Source organism: Eimeria acervulina, genomic scaffold (genome assembly GCF_000499425.1).
Source record: "Eimeria acervulina Houghton genomic scaffold, Eah_scaff127, whole genome shotgun sequence".
Taxonomy (NCBI): Eukaryota; Apicomplexa; class Conoidasida; order Eucoccidiorida; family Eimeriidae; genus Eimeria; species Eimeria acervulina.
This window is the reverse complement of record NW_013549316.1, coordinates 1298-22595: the sequence shown is the minus strand read 5'-3', so window position 1 is coordinate 22595 and position 21298 is coordinate 1298. Positions and strand designations below refer to the sequence as shown.

At 53.0% G+C, this 21298-nt stretch overlaps 3 protein-coding genes across 3 annotated transcripts; 2 read left to right on the top strand and 1 right to left on the bottom strand.

The window, feature by feature from the left end:
* On the top strand, nucleotides 1-8346 carry EAH_00019060 (M16 family peptidase, putative; the record flags this gene model as incomplete). The annotated part of the gene is made up of 15 exons (XM_013393699.1): nucleotides 1-465; nucleotides 614-761; nucleotides 896-1086; nucleotides 1294-1615; nucleotides 1799-2093; nucleotides 2346-2424; nucleotides 2827-3468; nucleotides 3619-3998; nucleotides 4203-4665; nucleotides 4904-5581; nucleotides 5710-5905; nucleotides 6042-6221; nucleotides 6569-6804; nucleotides 6956-7930; nucleotides 8095-8346. 15 exons carry the CDS (start codon nucleotides 1-3, stop codon nucleotides 8344-8346), a joined length of 5502 nt encoding a protein of 1833 aa, XP_013249153.1.
* A 2522-nt stretch (nucleotides 8347-10868) lies between these two features.
* On the bottom strand, nucleotides 10869-11354 carry EAH_00019050 (Glutaredoxin-related protein, related; the record flags this gene model as incomplete). The annotated part of the gene is made up of 2 exons (XM_013393698.1): nucleotides 10869-11034; nucleotides 11254-11354. The coding sequence occupies 2 exons, from the start codon at nucleotides 11352-11354 to the stop codon at nucleotides 10869-10871; spliced, it is 267 nt and encodes an 88-aa protein (XP_013249152.1).
* A 753-nt stretch (nucleotides 11355-12107) lies between these two features.
* Nucleotides 12108-16152, top strand: EAH_00019040 (hypothetical protein, conserved; the record flags this gene model as incomplete). The annotated part of the gene is made up of 7 exons (XM_013393697.1): nucleotides 12108-13764; nucleotides 13883-14101; nucleotides 14323-14411; nucleotides 14787-15104; nucleotides 15334-15470; nucleotides 15608-15770; nucleotides 16021-16152. The coding sequence occupies 7 exons, from the start codon at nucleotides 12108-12110 to the stop codon at nucleotides 16150-16152; spliced, it is 2715 nt and encodes a 904-aa protein (XP_013249151.1).
* Between the last annotated feature and the right edge of the window lie 5146 nt (nucleotides 16153-21298).

Below are 21298 nucleotides of genomic sequence, written 5' to 3'. Positions count from 1 at the left end.
ATGGCGCTGGCCTCTATGAGGAAGGCCTTCAACGAGTGGGTTTCCAACGCTGGCAATCGAGGAGGCGTACCAGACGGTGCCGCGAGGGGTGATTTCAGGGGCAGAAGACTTTCCGAGCCCAAGCGGCGGGCACTGAGAGGTGGGAGCGATATGTTGGAGGGGCTGGATGCAGAGGAAGATGATGGGGAAGGCGATGATGACGAGGGAGATGAAGAGCTGGAGCCGGACTTAGACGATGATGATGATGATATTGATGATAATGAGGATGATGCGGGATATGCAGATGAGGAATATGACCCTATCGCACCCAGAGGCCCAATAGAAAACAACAATTATGGGGAGGTCTGGCTGCCCATCCAAGCTCGCCCTCGCCGCAACCGGAAGGACCACGCCACGCGCCGGCTTGTGCAAGAGAGCCTCGTGAAGCCTTCTAGCCTGATCTACCCGCTTTTCGTGCATGACGAGGTGAGCGCTCGTTCGTCTCCATAGTTTCTGGTGCCTGAAAAAAGGCATTCACACTTTTAGCAACCAAGCTTCTCACCTACAGGGCCTTCCACCTCACGGCCTCCTGATGCAATGGATGCGTGTTGCCGATTCGAAATGCTTCCTGCAGGATATCAGCGAACCGATCCTTTCTCTCCCAGGGCACCGCCGGCTGAGTCCTGCAGATGTGCTAAAGGAAGTAGATGAGGCCCGCCGCTACGGTGTGAACGCCTTTATGCTGTTCCCTAAGGTGGAAGATGACCTGAAGAGCCCCCTTGGTAGGCTGAACTGTACCTGGGAAATGGGAAAGCGGTTATGGCTGCGTCGTGCTACAGTTTGCAGCTCGGGTGGCCGGTTCCTAGCTGAGCAGGGGGTACTGTTAAGGGTAGCATTTGGGGTGTTTGCTTGGCAGGGGAGGAGAGCAGCAATCCTGATGGACTCATGCCTCGCATCATCATGGCAATCAAGGACGCCTTCCCAGATGCTTTGGTGCTAGCTGACGTTGCTCTCGACCCATACAGCACATCAGGCCATGATGGCGTCGTTGATGAAGACACGGGGACTGTGATTAATGACATGACGGTCTACCAGATATGCAAACAAGTGAGTTTCCGTGCGGTTGCCTTTTCAGGGGCGCTGGCTTGGCCCCCGCTCTCCTGTTAACAATAGCTGAGTGCTGGCTATATTTCCTTGATAGAGATGTCTTTGACAATGACCCATCGTGAAGTTCACGCATGCGGGGTTGGTATCAACCCTCCATACAAGCGAGCATGCCTGAGTGGGTATTCTGTCCTTTTCAACACGAGGCAGTTGCTTTCGGGGTTCCTGAATGAGCCTTTCTGTGTTTCTGGGGGAGACGTTGTGCCGCAGTCCGTCAACTTGGCGCGGGCGGGAGCGGACATGGTTTGCCCTAGCGAGATGATGGATGGACGGGTGACTGCAATTCGTGAGGCGTTGGACATGGAGGGCTGCGTGGACACGTCGATCTTGTCCTACGCATGCAAATACGCCTCTTCTCTATACGGGCCGTTCCGGGATGCTGTGGGCTCGAATATGAAAGGAAGCGGGGATAAGAAAACCTACCAAATGGACATCTCCAATGCCCTGGAGGCCGAGCGCGAGGCTGAGTTGGGTGCGCGTTTTCCCCTTCCTCTTGACGTTTTTGATCCGTTGCGGCTGTCTTGGTTTGGACATTGCGCAGGAAAGATACTTTGGTTTCTTGAAGTTCAGTGGCCCATTGCTTGCCCCGGTGTCGACAGGGTACCTTCTCGCTTGAAGCCGTGCGGTGTTTGCAATTTCTTTCTGCTGGGTGCAGATGTGCAGGAGGGAGCCGACATGCTCATGGTGAAGCCCGGGACGCCGTACCTTGACGTCCTGCGTCGTGTCCGCCAGAAGACCAACGTGCCCCTTGCTGCATACCAAGTGTCTGGGGAGTACGCGATGATCAAGGCGGCAGCGGAGAAGGGGTGGATTGACGAGAAGGCCACAGTTCTAGAAACCCTTAAGGGCTTTCGCAGGGCTGGTGCTGATGCGATCGCGACGTACTACGCTAAAGATGTGGCCAAATGGATGGCGGAGGACTGCAAAGGCAGCAGGAGCTTTACAGAGCCGTGCTTCTAATTGCTTTTCTCCTGTTTGCTGTCTCTGGAGCAGCCATGCGCATTCTGTATAAATTCCGTATACAGGGCGTGTATGATCGTATATTGGGGGTTTGGCAGGGGGCTGCGCATCCGTGGAGAGGGTCGTTGCCTCGCTGCCCAGATCCCAGGATGATTGCTGGCTGAAAGCGGATGGCGGACAGGCTATCAGAAGAGGCAGCCTTAGATGAGTAACAGTGGCGCAGAGTTGTGCCTTGTCGGAAGGGGGGAGCAATACCAGCTGCAGGAGGAGCTGGTAGCCGCTCTTGCGCCTTGGCATTTCGGGCTCCCTTTTGTGGAGAGGGTTTGGCAGTGGATAGGGGGGACAAGGCAACCAAAAGCAGGGGCTTGGCGGCAGCCAGTTTGAAGCACTGGGCAAACGCTTTGACAGACTTTTTGGGCTCGTCGAGCCCTGCGCCGACTTGAGCAGACTTGCATGCCTTTGAAAATTCTCGGATTATCACCTGTGCCCCTTTCCAAGCTCGGCTGTTCTTGATGTTTTTGTTGTTGGGTTTGTGTCTGTGCGTGATGCGTATTGGGAGCTGTCGCATTTGCCTTCTGCATTGCTGGGGCAACGGCCAACAGCAAGCACTATTTCTGTCGGCAGATGCAGAGCCTTTGAGCAGTAGCAGGCCTCTGCAGATTGAGGTGTAGAACACCTGGGTGTAACAAGTAGGGCGGCGGTTGTGCGAGTCTGTGCGTGCAGAAGATTAGCCTTTCATCAACCCCTACGGCCCCTGGGGGCACTCCCGCCTTTCCGCTGCCTCCGCCTGGCGGGGGTGGCAACAATTTTGGAGAGGGTGGGGGACAGCAATTGTCGAGGCCTGGTTACAGAAGCACTAGCCAGTTGCTCGCTTCCTATGCCCCTGGGGGGAAGGAGCATGCGGCTCAGTTGTCCCTTGCGGAGGTCGGAGATTCCGCCACGTCGCGGCTGCCGACTGCGCTTCTACCACGACATCCTTACCTGCAGCGGCGACTGTTGGCTTCTGGCTTAGAAGTGTTCGTCTTGCCGCATGCGCACCCAGAAGGCAGCTTAGAGGTGCACTTGGAAGTGCATGCGGGTAGCACGGCCGAGGCTGACAGTGAACGGGGCATGGCACATCTTTGTGAGCACCTCGTCTTTATGGGAAATCGAAAGCGGGGAGAGGTCGTGGCGCTGCAAGGCGAGGCCAACGCCTTCACAGACTTCCACCATACGGTGTACTTTGTGAGCTGGCGTGGTGGTGAGAGAAATGGAACGGAAGGACGAAATGCTCGAAAAGGACAGGAGCAACAACCTACAGGCCGTCAAGACTGGAGCCCGCGCAGGCTCAAGGCAGCCCTGGAAATGATGCGAGAAGTCTTCACGGTATTCCTTGCCGATCCTGTAGCCTACTTTCCGAGAGAGCACAAGTGTACTTTAGGGACAGTAATTCCTCCGGAAGGGTGCAACAGTTTGCGGGTCTATGTCTAAAGACACTTCGAGCCGGTGCTTTTCTTTTGCGCCGGCGCTCTTCAGGCCCCCACCCAGTTCACCTCGGAGAGGCTTCTCAAGGAGAAGGCCGCAATTCTCTCTGAGTCGTCTCTAGTGAACACAATTTTCTACAGAAAGGAGCAGGCCCAGCTTTCCAAGGTGCACAGTGACACCATCCTGCCCTCCCGTTTCCCCATCGGGGACATGGAACTGCTCCGCAGTTGGAGCGTTGAGGAGGTGCGCAAGTTCTTCGCTCGATTCTACCGCCCAGAAAACGCCACGCTATACATCGTTGGGGATGTGGCACCGCTTGCGGCCCTCAGATATGTAGACGACATCATCGGGCCTGTTCGGGGAGACAAAGCGGGGGAAGAGGAGTGGCGAGTAATCCGTAGCCGGTGGCTGCAGAGGACAGTAAAGAAACAGTAGGCAGCCATACACCATAGCCGCTGCTCTCTTCCGCTATTGGCCTTACAACTTCTTTTCTGTTATCCCGATGTACACAGCCTTCATTAATGTTCCCAAGCTGGCTTACCATGCTCGCTCTGCTGCCAGCTGCTTCGCGGCATCGGGTTGGGCGCTTGCCAGTACAATTGGCATTCTTGTGTTGCGTTTGGCTGCTTGTGCAGCTCGGTTTTCTTTCCTCCCTTGACTCACGCCTGGACTAGGGAAAGCGAGACTGTCGATGCCTCGGCGAATCCCGAATGGACTAACACCGGCGAAACACCGGCGCTGGGCGTATTCTTCGAGGGGACGCACTCAACTGCTGCCTCTCTTGGGAGTTTGCTGAGGCCCCGCTTGCATGTGTGGCAGCATTCGCTACTCCAGCACTTCTCGTTACTCTTCCTCCGAAAGCTCCCTCTAGCCGCCTTGCGCACGACGGGCGACTTCTTTCGCCTCCTCGCCCGCAAACTTGCCCTGCAGGCCCTCGCCATTAGATTTACAGAGCGGTGCCGTCGAGAGGATGATACATGGATGCGGGTGGAGGTCGCAGATACGGAGTCCGTCAAGGAAGGGTGCCGCATTGTCAGCGTGGAGGCCGAGGCCGAACAGAGCCGGTGGCGAGACGCTGTGCGCGTCGCCGTTGAAGAGGTGAGCCACCCGCCCTGTTCAGTTTTTTGCAACGGAAACCTTCACTCGTTAAGGTGTGTGAAGAACGCATCTCACAAAGGCGCCGGTTGTCCTGGCGGCGGAGTAGCAGTCCTGAATAGTGCTGTACAGGATATGCGTGATAGCTGTCTCCTGCCTTTGCGTCAGACACGGGAGAGATTCCTGTCTTACGAAAGGCCACGCGTTAAATTTGGTCTGGGCTGGTTTGTGGGGTGCGCAGGTGCGCCAAATGGCGGAGCACGGCTTAGGCGAAGCGGAGTTGGCAAGTTTGCTTGACTCATATAAGGTTAACCTCGATCGCATGCACATGCAGTTGCTCTCGTCAGGAGACATGATACGGCTGCTCATGGACAGCACCGCTTGCGGCCACCGCGTAGTGCACCTTGAGGATGAACGGGGTCTTGCCTTGCAGCTGACCAGTGGAAAGTTTGGGTCCCCAAACAAGCTTGCGTCGCCTCAAGCAGAGGACGCAGCAGCAGGGGACCGCACAATCGCTGCAGGCTCAGAAAATCTGAAACGGCTGCTTGCTCTAGTAAATGAAGAGGCGCGCACCATGTTGAAGTGGATGCTTACACCGATAGAGAAAGACAGAGTGTACAGCGGACCCGACGCCATTTGCGCGTTTCTTGTGCAATCCGGGGGCCCCCAAAACACCGGGGACAACTGCTTGCCACAAAGAAGGCGCTTTCCGTCAACACAGCTGCAGGGCCACATCGCAGTGGAGCAGACGGAGACAGGGACTGTCAAGGTAGAAGGTGCCAACCTCCCAGGAACCCCAGATGGAGAGCGTGCCGACGGAGACAATCAAACAATGCTTGCGATCCCGGAGGAAACCATCCTTAGGGAAGTCTGCGACGCCATGTCCCGTGCTGTCCCATCAAGAAAAGGGGGAGTTGAAGTGAGCGCTTCATAAGGAAACTTTCCTAAAAGCACGAGCGAGATGTGTATTGCCTGGCTGGTCTCGAAGATGGGACTGCGTCTTGCAGTGCCCGACACAACACTTGTCTCATTTGCCTTGGTGTACAGACCCCGAAGTACTTGTTAACGAATGAAGAGTTGGAGGCGCTACGGCGCCAAGCGGCGGGATTCTCACCAGTAACCCAGAGGCTGAGGGAAGCTGGGCCCAACGCGCAGATGCTACAGTTTGCAAATGGCGCAAAAGTTACTGTCAAGCCTTTGGCCGAGGAACGCGGGTCCGCGCTGATTCGCGTTTTGATACCTGGTCTGTCAATCTGTTCTGTTGAAAAAGACTAGACGCAAGCACAAGCCAGCTAGTGAGGAACGAAGGCTAATGCTTACTCGAAGTTTCATCTTTAGCCCTTGGGAACGACCGTATACGCATGTCCACTTATTTGCAGGAGGCCGCTTGGCCTTCATGTTGGATTCGGCGAAGGGGGTTATCGACAGCAGAGGGCTCGATAACTTGAGGGAGCAAAGCGCAGCAATAATGTTGGGGGCAATGACAATGATGGAAGGGGGCGCTGTGGGCCCTTTCACGCGGCAACAGATCGAAGCTTTTTGTCAGGAGAGGCTTATCGGTAAGTCGTCTCCATTGGTCGACCAGCCCGCGGTGCTTACGGTTAGTGCAGGCTATGTGAATGCACACATCGTATTAGCATTCCAAGGGAGCAAGGGGTTGGTGAAGCTGTGCGCCAACTTGCCTTCTTTAGCTGGGCCAACAGAGGGCGAGGGGATTCATGTGCACTGAAACCGAATTTCAGTTTTTCATGATTCAAATCCTGTGGAAGGAACAATGCCTGCTGCTGCTCTGTTATAGTTTTCCATGACGTTATATTCGAACATCGTGGTCGGTGTGGTTTCTCGTGTCAACGGTCTTCTGTGAGCCCATGCTGCTTTGTGGGTTGGATCTTCCCTGCATGCGCAGGAGTCAGCATTGAGTGCATGGACGAGTTTCTTGCCATTGACATCAGCGCGCCAGCCTTTGCGGCCCGCGACGCTGATTCAGACAAAGCAGGCAACTACGTCAGAACCTCCACGCTGGAGAGTGCGATGCAACTCCTTCACCTAATTTTCACTGCCTTCCATTTTGAAGAGTCGGCTTTTCGCCGTGCGAAACAACGCGCTCACATGGACTACCACGCATACACACGAGATCTGGTGGTGAGCTAGCATCCACAGCCTATATTCAATCTTTTTCGCGTATCCCTACTGAAAACTACACAAGGCGAGTTTTGGAGTGGCTACGTACTGAGTGCTATGAATCTCAATGTGCCAAGAAGGGCTCATCCTGTGGTAGTGCGGATATTCATAGGGCTATTCTCTGGGAGAGCTGATTTTTAACATGACGGGGGGCGACCCGCGTTTTGACTCGATGAAGCCACCGGTGACTGCAGGCTTGGAGCTGCCATTTGTGGAGCAGCAAATGCACTCCCACATCGAGCGGCAGCTGGCCCGTGGAGCGATTGAAATTTCGGTCGTAGGGGACGTTGATTCGGCGCATGTGGCGAGATTGGCGGCGAGGTACATAGGTACGATTACGCATGCAAATACGAACGGGGAAGGGCCGCTGAAGGAAATTTCCTCTGAATCACCCGCCCAATGGTCTTTACGGTCTCCCTACTACCGCCTCCAGGAGGGTTCAATGGGCGCGGAGGCGCCGGAATGGAGTACTTCGCGTGATACGGAGGAGTCACTTTCTGCCAGCCATTGGACAAAAGTATGGGGGAGGCGGCTGCATGCCTACGTGCGGGATAGCGAGGCGCGAGCTGTGGTGCATATTGGAGGGTTTGCATGTAACCGATGGGGCAGGTACCCCAACGGCTTGTGGGTATGGGACCAAATGGAAGCTCTACAGCGCAGGGATGATTCTGATGCCGAGCAGATGGAGGGTAAAATGTTCGAAGTCAAGCGGCACGGGACAGACGAGCACCGAAAACATCCGGCCTTCCCGCGAGTGGCCCTGTGGATTCTGCAGGAGCTTGTTACCAAGCGTCTTTTCTCTATTTTGAGAGAAGAACAGCGGTTAACATATGAAGCGGCCTTTGATGTGATGTCCTTTGACATTCTCTGGGGCGGTGTCTTCATCATTACAGTCCACACGCAGCCAGAGGAGGCGGAACGCGTGCTGGAGGCAACTCATCTGGCGTTGCAGCAGCTCACAAGCGTTCGACCTCTGCTACAGTCGCAGCTCGACGGCGCAAAAGAACAGGTACTCAGCCGCCACCTACACGATCGGAAGTACGCGCGCTACTGGCTCGACCTCCTAGGGGGCCTACAGTTAGCTGATGTAAGTTGGAACGTCTGCATTTTTGCAGGGGATGCATAGACTCGCGATCCACAGCGTTACCAAGGCAAGCACGTGAATGCATCGCTGTTGCTAAGTCCTACGCTTGTACTGGTTGTACAAATGCGGTTGCACATAGGCAAAATTGACGGTTTTCATTTGTGCAGGTTCCTCGTAAAACCCCCGCATACTTTTCGGAATTTGAACGGGTTGTTAAAAGCGTAACTATGCAAGATGTTCATTTGCTCCTGCGAACGCTTGGTATCCGCCGAGGAAGCGTGTGGGAAGCCATCGGAGTGTCTGGTCCCTCTCCCCCATTGGCTCTTGCTCGCCCACCTGACAGAATTGTAGATGCCCCTATCGCATCCCCTTCGAGCACGCGACTGCGCGCGTCAGAGCCTCTGCGCATTTTAAGCTAGTGTGGCTGGTCTTGCCAAGTGCTGGCATCCCCAGAAGACCTCGTGCTGTGCAGCTGGTGTAACAGCTGTCGACTGCCGCACTGTGCATCAGTATTTTTTGTTTGGAACGCATAGCTGTTGGTGGGCTGCCTGTCAGGAACTCTCAGGGCAAGGCGGGCCAGCCGTCTCATGCGGGCACAGTTTGGGAATGCTTTCGCCTTCCCAAACTGCGCCCGCACGATTTTGGAACCTCAGCGTTGACTTTTGTTTGGGTACAACTTGCGTAAATAAATATGCTGATGCTATGTGCCCGCCGTCATCCTCCCGCCAGAACCTCGCCAGCACTGCGCATTGATATGTGCACTTGCTCGAAGGGGTGTGCTAGGCTTGGATTGCTTAGTGGGAAGACCGGTTTGCTGGGCTTGTCTGTATAGAACAGCAATTATCTGCTGGCGTTCTTTCGGGCTCCGCTCAAACGGCACATTCAAAGTACGGGCGCTCCGATAAATCGCCAACCAGCTGGTTCTGCACTGCCGTAGCTCAGGTGAGCTCAGGCTAGGCCGGCCGAACACGAGGTAGGTTAGATGCTGATGCGAGATTGTGCTGCTCGCCATACAGCGTTTTTCCTCTCAGTTGTCAAATGATGGGAGGGGCATGCTCTCAAGAACTGAAGCGGAAGGCAGTGGTTTTCCGCGGTGTCTCGGTGGAATTCGAGTGGCGCCTGTCAATGCGGGGCGTGTATCCCAAGGGTAGGCAGCAGAGGGACCACCAAACAGCCCTTGCAGTCCTCCAGTTTTCCCACTAGGGTACACGCCAGGCACGGCGCTCCCCACAGCCTCCACACCGGAAGCTCCCGCTCCCTCCTTAGCTGTTGTTTGGACACGAATTAAGTATTGCAACCAAAGAATGGAAATGGGACTCTTGTCTTACGAGGAGATGGAGGTCTCGTTTGCAAGCTCCGAATGCTCCTTGGAATGACAACAGTGGCTTTCCACACAGCACCCGTATAATCTCCTGAAAAGCACCTCTACTACATCCGACATCTGTAATTGTGGTTTCTACGAGCCTTTCCTGGGAGCCTTTCAACTTCAATGGGTGGAGTTAATTTGATGCCTTCGGGAACTGCCTGACGTCGCAGACGTCAGAGTGGTATAGCACATGCCGAAGTACAGTACATGCACTGGACTTGCCTCAACAAGACGGAAGTGCCAGTCTATTGGGCTTCCGTGGATGCTGATCTGTATCTTCTGTTTCGGGAACGACTGATTGGGCCGGCACGAAGTCAGCTGACCTTCAGGACCTTGTTCGCAATCACTCTGTTACTCGAAGGTGTACGCATCATATACACGCTGATGTGTGCGAGCTGTCGCTTTACCGTGCTGAGAAGTCCTCCGCCGTCACGGTGAAATGAGCATGAGGTAAAAGTACTGTGTAGGATACAGCTGTGGGAAAATACCTCTGAAACTGCTCGTATGCCCAGGTAGGAAAGGCCAGTACTTGCCTCTTCGTGAAGAAACAACGCGTACTTCAGCCTCATGTACGGCATCATCGCCAAGCTCCAGTGGTGGAGGATAAGCTGCTGTCCGCCCAACAAGAAAAAGAATGACGCTCACGAATGCAACTAGTGCGTGCAGCCCGGCACCGTGCCGCCTCCACGGAAGCTCCATATTCAGAAAAACGAAGAGAGGATTCCAAATGATTCTACAATGTTTTAACAGCACGAAAGTAGGATTTCACATGCTGATATGCTGTAGCAGCTTGTCGAATGACCCATCTTTGCAAATGACTCCAGCTTGCCACTTCAGGTGTATCGTTCAACACGGCGGCTTTTAATCCGTCTTAATTTCCACGAACACAAACTAGCTTTCTCCACAATTTGCCTTCACAAATTTAGAAAATGTGTCCCATGCTATAGTACAGCAAGTAGCAAGTTCATCATGCGCGTCGAAAGGTTTTTGTACTCAGCAGCATGGCTGAGTGTATGGTGCGTGAGAGTAGAAGCACGCACGAGCAACGCGTCACTACTTCATGCACGTCTAAGCTCCACAGATGTTGAAATCATCTTGCCTATATCTATCCATCGAGTAAATACATAGCGTACGCTCGTGGTTAACCACACATCTTCGTCATGCGCCTTACTGCCAGCAGCAAGCACCTATCCGGAACAACGTAGCGCGAGGTTGGAAATCACAGTCTGGTGAGAGGTCTTAGTAGGCATATTGAAGTTTCAACGCCCCAGTTAGAAAGAATACGGTCTACACTGGTGTGCGCATTCATGCAGATCATCACTTTGTCAAAGCTGATGAAGGCGATTCCCGTTGAGGGCAGTTGACTCATACACAAGAAGGAACTGCATGCGGGAAGCTCAGTCGCGAGGGCCTGGGCTTGGGCTAATTGAAACACCCGGAACTCGCCTCTGGGCGGCATCTCGCGCCTCCCAACCGAAAAGATGGGATGGAATCCCCGAGTAATGCCGCCTGTGCAGTTGTGTCCTCCAGGGGCTAAAGAAGCAACATGGTCCACTGCCATGAGTTACTGACAGCTCAGTACAGTGCAATGGGCAGCTCGACCGGGAAGTAAGGAGTTGTAGGAGGGAGCTGGCCGGCAATCTGCCTCGCCAAGGCACCGCTTTGGTAGAGTTGCAATAACTCGTCGTGAGATCCCAAACAGACTCCATCCGAAAATAGGAGCGGACATCGCTTCTTCCTTCTGCGGCAGAAATGCAGGCAAGAGGTGCGCATATACAGATTGGAGACTCACCCGAAGCACTCCTTTTAAATTGAACATGCTAAAACAGAGGAACGGGCAAGCACATATACGCACATACACATCTGTACAATGCGATGCTGAAAACCCTACAAGGTAAAAACTTCAATCCTAATAGGTCCACATCAACAGCTTGATGATTCTGCAGCATCTGTAGCTCACCCATGAGTCAGCGCGAATCCCAAGACCGCTGGATGGGCCGTAACATCGACGGCCTTAAGAGGGACACTTTGGAGTTGGGTGAGTATTTTGACGATGTTCATGGACGCAAGTGATTTAGGATTGTCTATTGTACCTTCCAGAAACAACACAAGCCTGTTCTTCTTTAACACTGGCAGCAGCTGCGCGTCGACGCTTTCCCTGTCTGCGAAGTACGCAGCAATGCTGCGCTCCGACAGGCGGTGAAATACCTCATCATTCCCGCCGCCGCTTGCGCCTAGAATCTCTTTAAAGGAATTAAAGTGTCTCAAGCTGCTGCTACTCGATGGGCCCTCGGTGACACTTGCGGAGGGCCCCTGGAACCCCGTCTTCAGTGGAGGCGGCGAGGCCGCCGCAGCATGGGAGGGACTTGCTAAAGTAGCCAGGCAGAAAACTCCCGCTTTAATGCATGCCCTTGGCAATAAGAAGGGTCGAGTTAGCCTGAACAGATGTGCCATTCTCGAGGCCGACATCCAGGCGGAGCCGCGTAGAGCACAAGCTATAGCAGGTGACTGTGAAACAAGAAAATTATCTGAGTGGTTCCACTGTACAATAAAAACTTGTTTTTTGAACACAAAGGGGGAGGAAGGAACATAAAACCCCGCAGAGTTGTTTCGAGATGGGTCCTGACCTGCATGCGCGCGGGACGGAATGGCACGATTGAGGCCGCGAGAATCTCCGAAGACACCGCCAAATTTTCATTATTTTTTGTACATGATAGGCACCAGCGATTATGCAAAACTAGCAAGAACCTGTGAATCGTGCTCTTACCAATCCAGGTTTGGCCAGCACTGCACTCATTTCTTCCCTCCGAGACCATGCATGTTCTAGCTTCGGGTTGCGTCGTGGGCACTAGACCTACTAGGACATTGTTAGTGAGTTCAGCTGATTTTATGAAAAGCACTAAGTGCCGACGGAAGCTTCACAGGCTCTCCGTGTCGGCTCTCTACGCTCTGCAACAGCAGCAGCCTCCTACAGACAGCTCACCGCGAACAGCCAGCGCCACCGCCGTGCGTCCTTTCCTTGAAGCACCAGGGCACAAGAATCTGTGGGGTATTCGGAGTAGCTGCCCCCACGGGGAGCGTTTGCGTGGAATTCGGGGGTTTGCGACAAAGCGGTTGAGACTGGATGAATACGATTCTTACGAAATGACTATCGACCCCCAAAAGGTCCCCAGTGGCTTTTGTAGAGTGCCTATACATATGCAATCAGCGGGTGAACTGAAAGACACCATAATACTGGCCGGGCGCATTCGCCTGCGCAATCCTAACTTTTGGCTGCGCTGCAGTTCTGCTGTAAGGGATATGTCTGAAGGTTTCCGTGCGAGAGAGATTGTCGCGATTCTGAACGCCTATGCTAAGGCACGATACAGGGACGCCTCCTTATTTAGTCGTCTGGGGAAGCTTCTCGCCTTGCAGGCGCACGACTGCCGAGCGTCAGACCTGGCGGTCGCTCTGCAGTCCTTCGCGCGCCTCAACATTTCCAACAGTTCTCTCTTTGACATTTTGGCTGTGCAGTGTATTCGAAAGATCGACGAACTTGGTGCTCGGGGGATCGCAACTGTAGCTGCTGCCTACGGGGGAGTTAATCACCCCCACCCTCTGCTCTTTGGGGAGCTGGCGCAGCAGGTGGAGGCACAGGCTGAGACTTTTTGTAGCATAGACATCATCCAAACGCTTTGGGCGTGCGCACGTGTCTCGTACAGGCACTCGAAGATGCTACACCGCTGTGCAGACCAGATCCTGCATCAACTCGCCACGTGCACTGTCACAGAAGCGCTAACAGCGGCAGAGGCGTTCGCTGATCTCAGCTTTTTCAGAGCGGACTTGGTGGGGTCTCTCTCTACCTTTTTTAAGTACAGAATACGCAGCGTTCCTGTGCGTAGTCTTCCTTTGCTTGTGCGCACCTTCACTTCTTTCGATCGGCTCGCAAACCCGTTCGCCGACTCTGCCCAGGGGTTGCCGCGAAAGATGCAAGAAGGTAACGCAGAGCCACCAACAAACAATGCCGCTCTCTACAGAGCAGCGCTTCCTGCCATTGCTCGAGCAGCCATATGTTTTTCTTTGACAGAGTTGTCAGCGGTGGACTCGGCACTTCGTTCGGTGGGCCTAAGCCATGACCCCTTGGCACGCGCGTTGCGGCAGGAGCTGAAGCAGCGGGGCCCTCACTTGACACCCCTGAAATGCGCAGAAATCCTGCACGAGGTGGCGTCTCGAGGGGGAGATGGGAGCGACGCGGCCGCTGTTGTCGCCGTGCGGACCTTGCTGGCCTCGCCGTCCGCACTGGGGTCTCTTCCTGGAACGACAGTTGTACAGGTGCTGAAGGACCTGAAGGATTTGCATTGCCTTGGCGCCCTCGCTATCGCTGCGTCTTTCATATATGGGGACAGCTCTCCTAGCCAGGAGGAGACGCTGTTGGGAGGCGCAGAGCTGCTCGTGGTGCAGCGCGTCTTGCTGCAGTGCTTCTCTTCTGCGGGTAAAATTTTTAATTCTTTTTGGCCGTAGGGTGCAGAACACGTTCTTGCATATAGAAGCAGGAGCATTTGTTCTGGATGAGGATTATATTTTGCGTGGACTTGGATGAATGCTCGCAGAGTTGTTCATCGATGGATACCTGGAGGGTTGCCTATCACAAGGCCTGCGTTGGCCTGAGGGCACAATAGCTTCGGATTTGGAAACAGCGTCCTGCCGTGGACACTCTTGCAGAAACCATCATGGAAGTGACGCTCTATTAGAAAAGGCACGGATTCTGTATGCTTCAATATCCGCACCTGCAGACGCCGTAGGAGCCAACTCTCTGATACTGGCAATCCGTCAGTACCGTACGGACCCTGGCGTTGGCGCATGGTTAAACTTATTAATGAAGGGACGGGTCAAAGGTCAGTTAGTTTCTAAAAGAGGAATGTAAGGAGTGATAGTGGCCTGGGCCAGCTCTAGCAGGCTTGAGATGAGAGACAGGGCCAGGCTGTGATGGACTCTTGAACAGCGGAGTGTACAAAGAGGTACCTGTTGCTGTGCGTTGCACGTCCCGCAGACGCGGACCCCGAATTGTTGCCAGCCCTTCTGTTGGAGCTGGCGCAGATGCAGAAGGAACGAGCGGCTGCAGAGGAGGCAGATGATTCTGTAAGATGCGGCCTCCTGTAGTCTCTTTTGACAGACTGGATTTTGGGTGGGGGTGGTTGAGTGCGGGTAGCTGCTTATTTTTGCCAAAGAGGCCACGAAAAGGCGCAACAATGGAAGATGAACGAATAGACGACGGATTATTGTCTGCTTGAATTAGGCAATCTTGGTGTTGAGCTTGCATGCACTGACGGTTGGGTGCAGTTGCCACGCATGGGTACTTTAATGGCATTCATACCTCTCCTCCAGCATTGTCGCATCTGTACGTTGTAGCATAGGTGAACGTATGACACGCAGGTTTGTGTGGTTTGCGGTGCGCTGGTGAAATGAAGATGGGAAGAGGGGCAGCAGCTAGTGGTGGATGTTACGATGTCACAGGCCGCTACTTACTCTGCAGCCGCACCGGCAGACCCGCGTCTTCCCCCAGTCTTATCATCTGCGCAGCTATCTCGTCGTTTCTGTCTTGTAGCTCGCTACCTCATGGAGTCGCCAGCACCTGGGGCTGCAGCGCACGACGTGCAGCCAGTTCCCTCATCTTCCCGGCTTGAGGCTCCCCATGAGGGGCTTCTATACGGACGTCTCTCCTTTGCCGCAACGGGTAACGCAGCAAAGGCTTTGCTCAGCCACCCACAGCCTGAAGTGGCGCAGCGCTACATTAAGCAACTCTGTGACCTTGCCTGCTCAAGGCTGCAGATGGTACGTTGGAAGTGTCTAACGAGCTGCTTGCTTCCCTGCAGGGCAGTTCTGCACACGATGGAGCAAATGATAATATAGACGAAACTTGCGTTGTATATATTGTATGGATGGGGAAGACGGGCTGCATGCAAAAGGGCAGAAAATCGGGTCGTCACGCAAGTGCCCACATATTGCGGGGCTATGCCTTGGTTATCATGGAAGTGCCCGCCTGTTGTGATGCGGTGTGCAGCCTGAGATCCCGGCAGAAGCAGGCGATTCTGGGACAGCTCGTAGCGTTGATCTCGAGCGGCAAGTAGCGAAGTCTCTTTCGCGGCTGTTGCAGTCCCTAGTGGCCCTTGGCGCAGATGTCCCACAAGCGCTGTTGCAGTAAGGGCTGCTCTTCTCTTCTTCTTTTAGGACAGTTGCCCTTCACTTTTGCTTTCTTTACTATGATCAAAATATTGACCTCTGGAGTTTTGTCCTCAGGTGGATAATTCGCGTGCTGCAGCTGCTGTGTGTCGCAGACAGCTAACGCCCAGAGTGCGGTGGCTAGAGGGACGGGACGTCTTGGTTGTCCTTCGGCTCCTTCCCACGTCAGCTGAAGCATCCATGCGTCAACATATCGCCTGCGCCGTGGATCTGCGTTTCCGGGAACTGAAGAGCTGGAGGATGTTGAGCGAGCTGCGAGTTAGGCTCTGGCTTGGGTCCCTCAAGCCCATTATTTTATGGGAATGCATGGGCATTTGGCCTCGTCGCTAGCGTTGCTTTGCGTACAGTTCCCATCTTGCAACGACCGCCTGTTAGGAAGAATGGGGCCACTACCCCTGGAAGCGGAAATATTTAGGCACCGGGCTTCTACTAGGTAGAAAAATAAATGAGTTGTGCCATACAGTGCTACTCTGTGTGGTGCATTCCTGCGGGTTTCTTTCCTGCGCAGAACCTCTGCACTAATCTGAAGCTAGGTGTGGACGATGACGTTGCCGAGCTTGAAATAGATGTCTCGCGGTACCAGGCGACAGACGACGGCGAGGTACATATTCCTTTAGGCAGCAGAAGCGCAGGCGTGTAGCCTTCTTCCAGCGGAGTTAAAGGATTTCCGAGTTGTTGTTTTTGTCCTTGGAATGTATTTTGGCCACAGGAAGATATTCCAACAATAGCCGATGCCATCGGCGACCCGGAAAAGGACCAGCTGTCTGCGGAATGCATGGATCCCTCCCATGAGAAACCAAAAACATCTACGTAGGAATGCCTAATATCTTGAGGAAGTGGGGAGGCGTATGACACACTGCCAATTCGGGTCTTTTAGTTACACGAGATTACTCTTAGACAGTTTTCATCACGCAGCGTCGTAGTCAAATGTGTTCACTAGTAGATATTAATCCCTGTACACCGGAACAACGGAACAACGTAGCATGCCATTCAATGCAGCTGGGAGTTTCAGAGGTACAGTTCAAATGATTTCACAGTGAATGCTTCCACGACTGTGGTGGTACTGGGATACACACAACTGAATGGCAACCCACCATGGACAATTGCTTATTGCAGCCAGCAACGAAGAACCGGAGAAACTGACTGACCGCAATTTTTGCACGATGAAGTGTTAATCTTGATTTTCCTATTCAGGTAGGTCTAGACTCATGTGCGGCGGTGTTTTCCTCAAATGAGATAAAATATGCAAAAAGGATGTACTTCCTCTAGTCACCAAAGTAAAGGCGTCACGACGTTGCTTGGTATTCATTTGAACCACTGGATAACTGTTCTACTCTATGGATTTTGCTCAAGAGGGGGCAGGTTCTGCCTGGTGTATGAATATCCTTGTCACGGCTCTCCGTCCAAAAGCACAGTAAGCACAAACCTTCGGATGAACAACATAGTCAGGGTTATGTCGCGCAGAGTGACCTAGCGTATCATGTTGCTGCACCAGATTCTCTATTCGCTGCAATTGGAGACGCCCATAGAAGGTTGGTTTACAAGAGACTAGCTTTCTGTATCCCGCAGACCACCAAGCGACAATGAAGCGATTGACGGTGTTTTGTTCAAATCAACCACTCTACTCTGCCTTTTTTTTGTAAACTTCCAACGTGGCCCTATGCCATACCATCGCCTGGGTTCCAGGAAGGAGATGAGTTACCTTCTTCCCACGGCTCCAAGCACGCCACACAGCGGGAGTGCAGTGCATGCAGTTTTTACCGTTCAACGTCGTGCAAAGGCAATACTGTAGAAACAATGGGAATCATCACGAGGACAGTGGAGTGAACATTCCGTAGACGCTTCACTTCTGGATTGGTTCATTTTGCACATTTCCTCCTCCTGTAATGCATAGAGTTTGTCCGCTCTTGCGGGTAGCTCCGGTTCCCTTGCAAGGCTACACACTTCACCTTTTTCTGTGCCAACTACATATCCACTACCATCGTCTTCCTTCTCCTCCTTGGGAAGTGATCGGCGCTTGGCTCGTTTGTCTGGTGCCGCCACACGCAGCCCCTGGATGTAGATGAGCTCTTACTAGGCCTTCTGTATGCAGCCTGCATTCAAGTGGAAATACACTTCCGTACTTCAGAGGGACCCTGCTGCGCCTGACCCTTTGGATTGCTGTCCGACGACGCCTGCAGACTGGTTCGGGTGTTCAGCTGTGTTGTGGGGAACTCGTATCGTGAATTATTTGACTTGATTGCAGCTCGGACAGAGACCGACGAGCTGCGTTATACGCTCAAAAAAACAACTGGATAACTGCCAGTTGAAAAATGTGGCTATTCATGATGGGTGTGTACAACCAAATGACCAAGCACAAGCTCACACCAACATGCGGCCGACACTGTTCCCCTTCAGCGGCAAGAGGTTGCGCAAAAGGGGTCGCTGTATTTGCCGACTTTTGGTCCATGATATAGGACAAAAGTAATCCCAAATACTAAGGAAGCATTTGCGAATTTCATATCTGAAGAAGGCGCCTACGTGGGATTTGGTAGCCCAGGTGTAGTGAACGGCTCACCCAGGGCTTTACTACGTGTTGCCCTATAACGCACCTGCTTAGGTGCAGAGTCAATATATATCACCGAACTCAGCGATTCACCTCTGAAACAGACTAAATATTCAAATAACAAGCCTTAAACCCAAGGCCCGTTCAAATGTGTACAAAAAGGGAGAGTCCAAAGAGAACTGACTGTTGTGTCTGTCCCCCCAGAGGTCAGAGCCTCTGCGGCCCAGCCAGCTCCAAACCCTGAGGGCCGTGAGCTCTCGTGACCCAGTTCGCCACAATTCTTGTCCAAACGATCTCTATTAATTACTATTATTGCATTATATTGTGCTCTTCTCCGAAGCTGGCCGCTAGGGGCTCAGCGGGGAGCCTACTGTAGTGCTCGGGCACTACACTGGTCCACTGCGAGCATGGAGACCACTGGATCCTACTTGAGTGCGCAAGGCTAGAGGGCTGGAGTTACAGGAAGAACCACCCCCATATCTGCATTGAAAGGTTTAAGGTATGTGCAAGCTCCTTTATAAAACGCAATAACACGCCCATCTGACCTGAGAAATGAGCTGGTTCACGCCACTGTGCGCTCGCATCCTGGCACTTGCAGTGGAGGCGGCTGAGGGGGCTGAAGCACCGGACGCTCCTGTTTCCAGCTCTCCGGTCACTTTCCCACACAAGTGAGCCCTCACATTGGGTCAGCGTGCCTCTTGAGAGAGACAGAGAGGGGCAGGCAGTGGGTTGCCGCCCTTGGCTGCTGCCCTCCTTTTTGCCATAGTTGTCTGTCGTTTTATCCCCTTCAATGTTTCAAGTCCCTACACTCCACAAAAAGCAAATAATCTATAAAGTGAATAAATGGAAGCTTGCCAAAGGCGGTCCAGATCCGTGAGACGTAGCTGATTGGCCACAGAACGAGGGCATTTACGTCGCGAAGGTGCCAACACCACCAAAACCTATACACACGAGGGTCTAGTGCATGATTGCGGGTTGGTGGGTAACGGAGATTGCCTAAGAGAACACAGGAACTACACCTTATTGCGTGGGGCAGTGGCTACAAACGGATTCCCCCACTTGAGCACGATTTGCTGAAGGCACCTCCGTTACTTAATAGTTCCTATGCAAGGGGGCTGAGACCTGCCCAATGCAGGTAACTTCACAAAAGAAGATTCTTTCCTCACGCTGGCTTTGTCTGAAAAGGGAACTAATTCTACGTCTCGACTCATCAGACCGTTGTACGTGCACTAGGTTAATTGGGGAACGAAAAGTCACCGCTAGGTCACCGCTTGAGTTAAGGTCCATTCGATTACATGATACTGCATTAGAAATTCAAATATCAACAACTTAGCATCTATCGAATGGGTAGGCAAATTAAAAATTGAGCTGCAACAGGGCTTACAGAACTTACAGGGAATTTGAGAACGTTTTCGTGGCATGAAGTAACCTCCCTGAGTGTGTTCCATATCGACACCTGCTTGCAGCTGGTGGAAACTGCGGTAGCGGGATACTGTTGGACCACTATCTTGAATGCTCAGTAAGTTGCGCTGGTGGGCGCAAGCATGGTACCGTGTGGTTGCCTCCTTCAGCGGGAGGGCGGTGATATTTTGGCACCTGGAGCACGATGCCTAGTAAGCGACTGTGAGATGGTGTTATGGCGTGCTGTATCGTGAGATGGGTACTCCAAAAAGGGTAAACTATCCTCAAGAAATCAAGGGTCTACAGTTGTACGTCTGGCTTCGTTTCGCTGCTGCCTGTTCCGTGATTACGCTTATGCTACGCCGAAGAAAGGATGCGCTAACAAAGTTAGAGTTCCAACGCGTTCGGTACTTTTTCGCGTGGATGCACGAAGCTTTAGGCCTTCGTATGCTTAAAAAGTCCATTCTTCGGAATTCGCCCTTCGCAGTGAGGCAGATGATTGAGGCGCCGGTACTGACTTGGAAGCGAATATCGCTTCAGACCAGTCAGCTTTCCTCACGCCTGTAGGTCGTCTCTTTCACACATTTTTTGACTGTTGAATTCGAATATGCTCGTGTAGAGGTGGGCGTTTGTCTTTTAAGCTGTCTTTCTAGCATTAGCCCTGAATTGAGACCATTCAAAACTCCTTGCACTCCTACACTAGGGCGCGTGAGTAAGTGGCAATACCATTCATGTGCAGCGGGTGGCATGTTTAATTTGGGGAGTTTGCCTGTGGTTCTCCGAACAGGCGGAGCCTTCGCAACCAATTGCTGAATTTTGCTTGGAGTTCTTGAAACGAGCGAAGCCAACGCAGCCGAGTTGTCTGGTTCTTCTCGAGCGTTAGAACTCCCTGCACAGGTGCGATGGCGGCATTTCCCCTTGATGCGCACTAGGAAGACACGCCTTGCCTCAGCTCCCCTGATGCTTTCTCGCTCTTGAGAGGCCGCACGGGCCAATTTCATCACTCCGCCTTTTGCATGGCAAAGATTTCTGCGTACGCAGAAGCGCAGGACGCAAGTTGTTCGACTGTTTCACTAGCAGGTGATACTCAGAATAAGTTTGGCCAGTGTGCGTTGTGACATTTCGAGTTGGATCGCGTATTCGCTGTTGCATTTGATGAGGTCTTTGAGATGGGCAGTTCCAAACACGTACTCATAATCGAAAATGAAAAGAATTTTAGGACTCCCCGATTGTTTCCCCTTCTCGTTTCAATGCTGCATTTCCCCGAACGGCCCGCACTGGGATTTCACTTTGTCAGATCCGGCCGTTTGCGTCTCTCGTGCACAACAGCAGCTGCACACGATTTGCCCACAAGGACACTCTGTGTGTCCTTATGCTCCCTCCTATTTATTTATTACTGAAGTTTTCTTGGAGCGGTATCTCGTAATAATTAAAAGAACTGAACTGCCTGTTTTCGCTGAGCGCCCCTTGGCGGTGTCGGGAACAGGCCTACACTGTATAGGAATTCCACAGAGAAGCTCGCCACCATCCCCAGTATCGCATCGTATTCTATATCTCTGTTTATTGTCTAATTCATCAATTAGACATCCGTAAAAGTTCCGCTCTATGGTCCGACGCAAGGCAGTGACACCACCGTAGTGCCTGCCGCTAATATCGAGGCTCCAGCAGAGGCATGCAACATGACACCTGTGCCAAGTTGCCCCGAGATGGAACACTGCCTGAAACACGGCTCGAGACTGCAGCTGCTTTTTTTTTCTTGCGCAGGAACATAGTATTAACTGCTATCTCCAAAATGAATGGTTCCGCTCCCTTCAGTTCCCCTGCTCATGCTGTTGCGTCG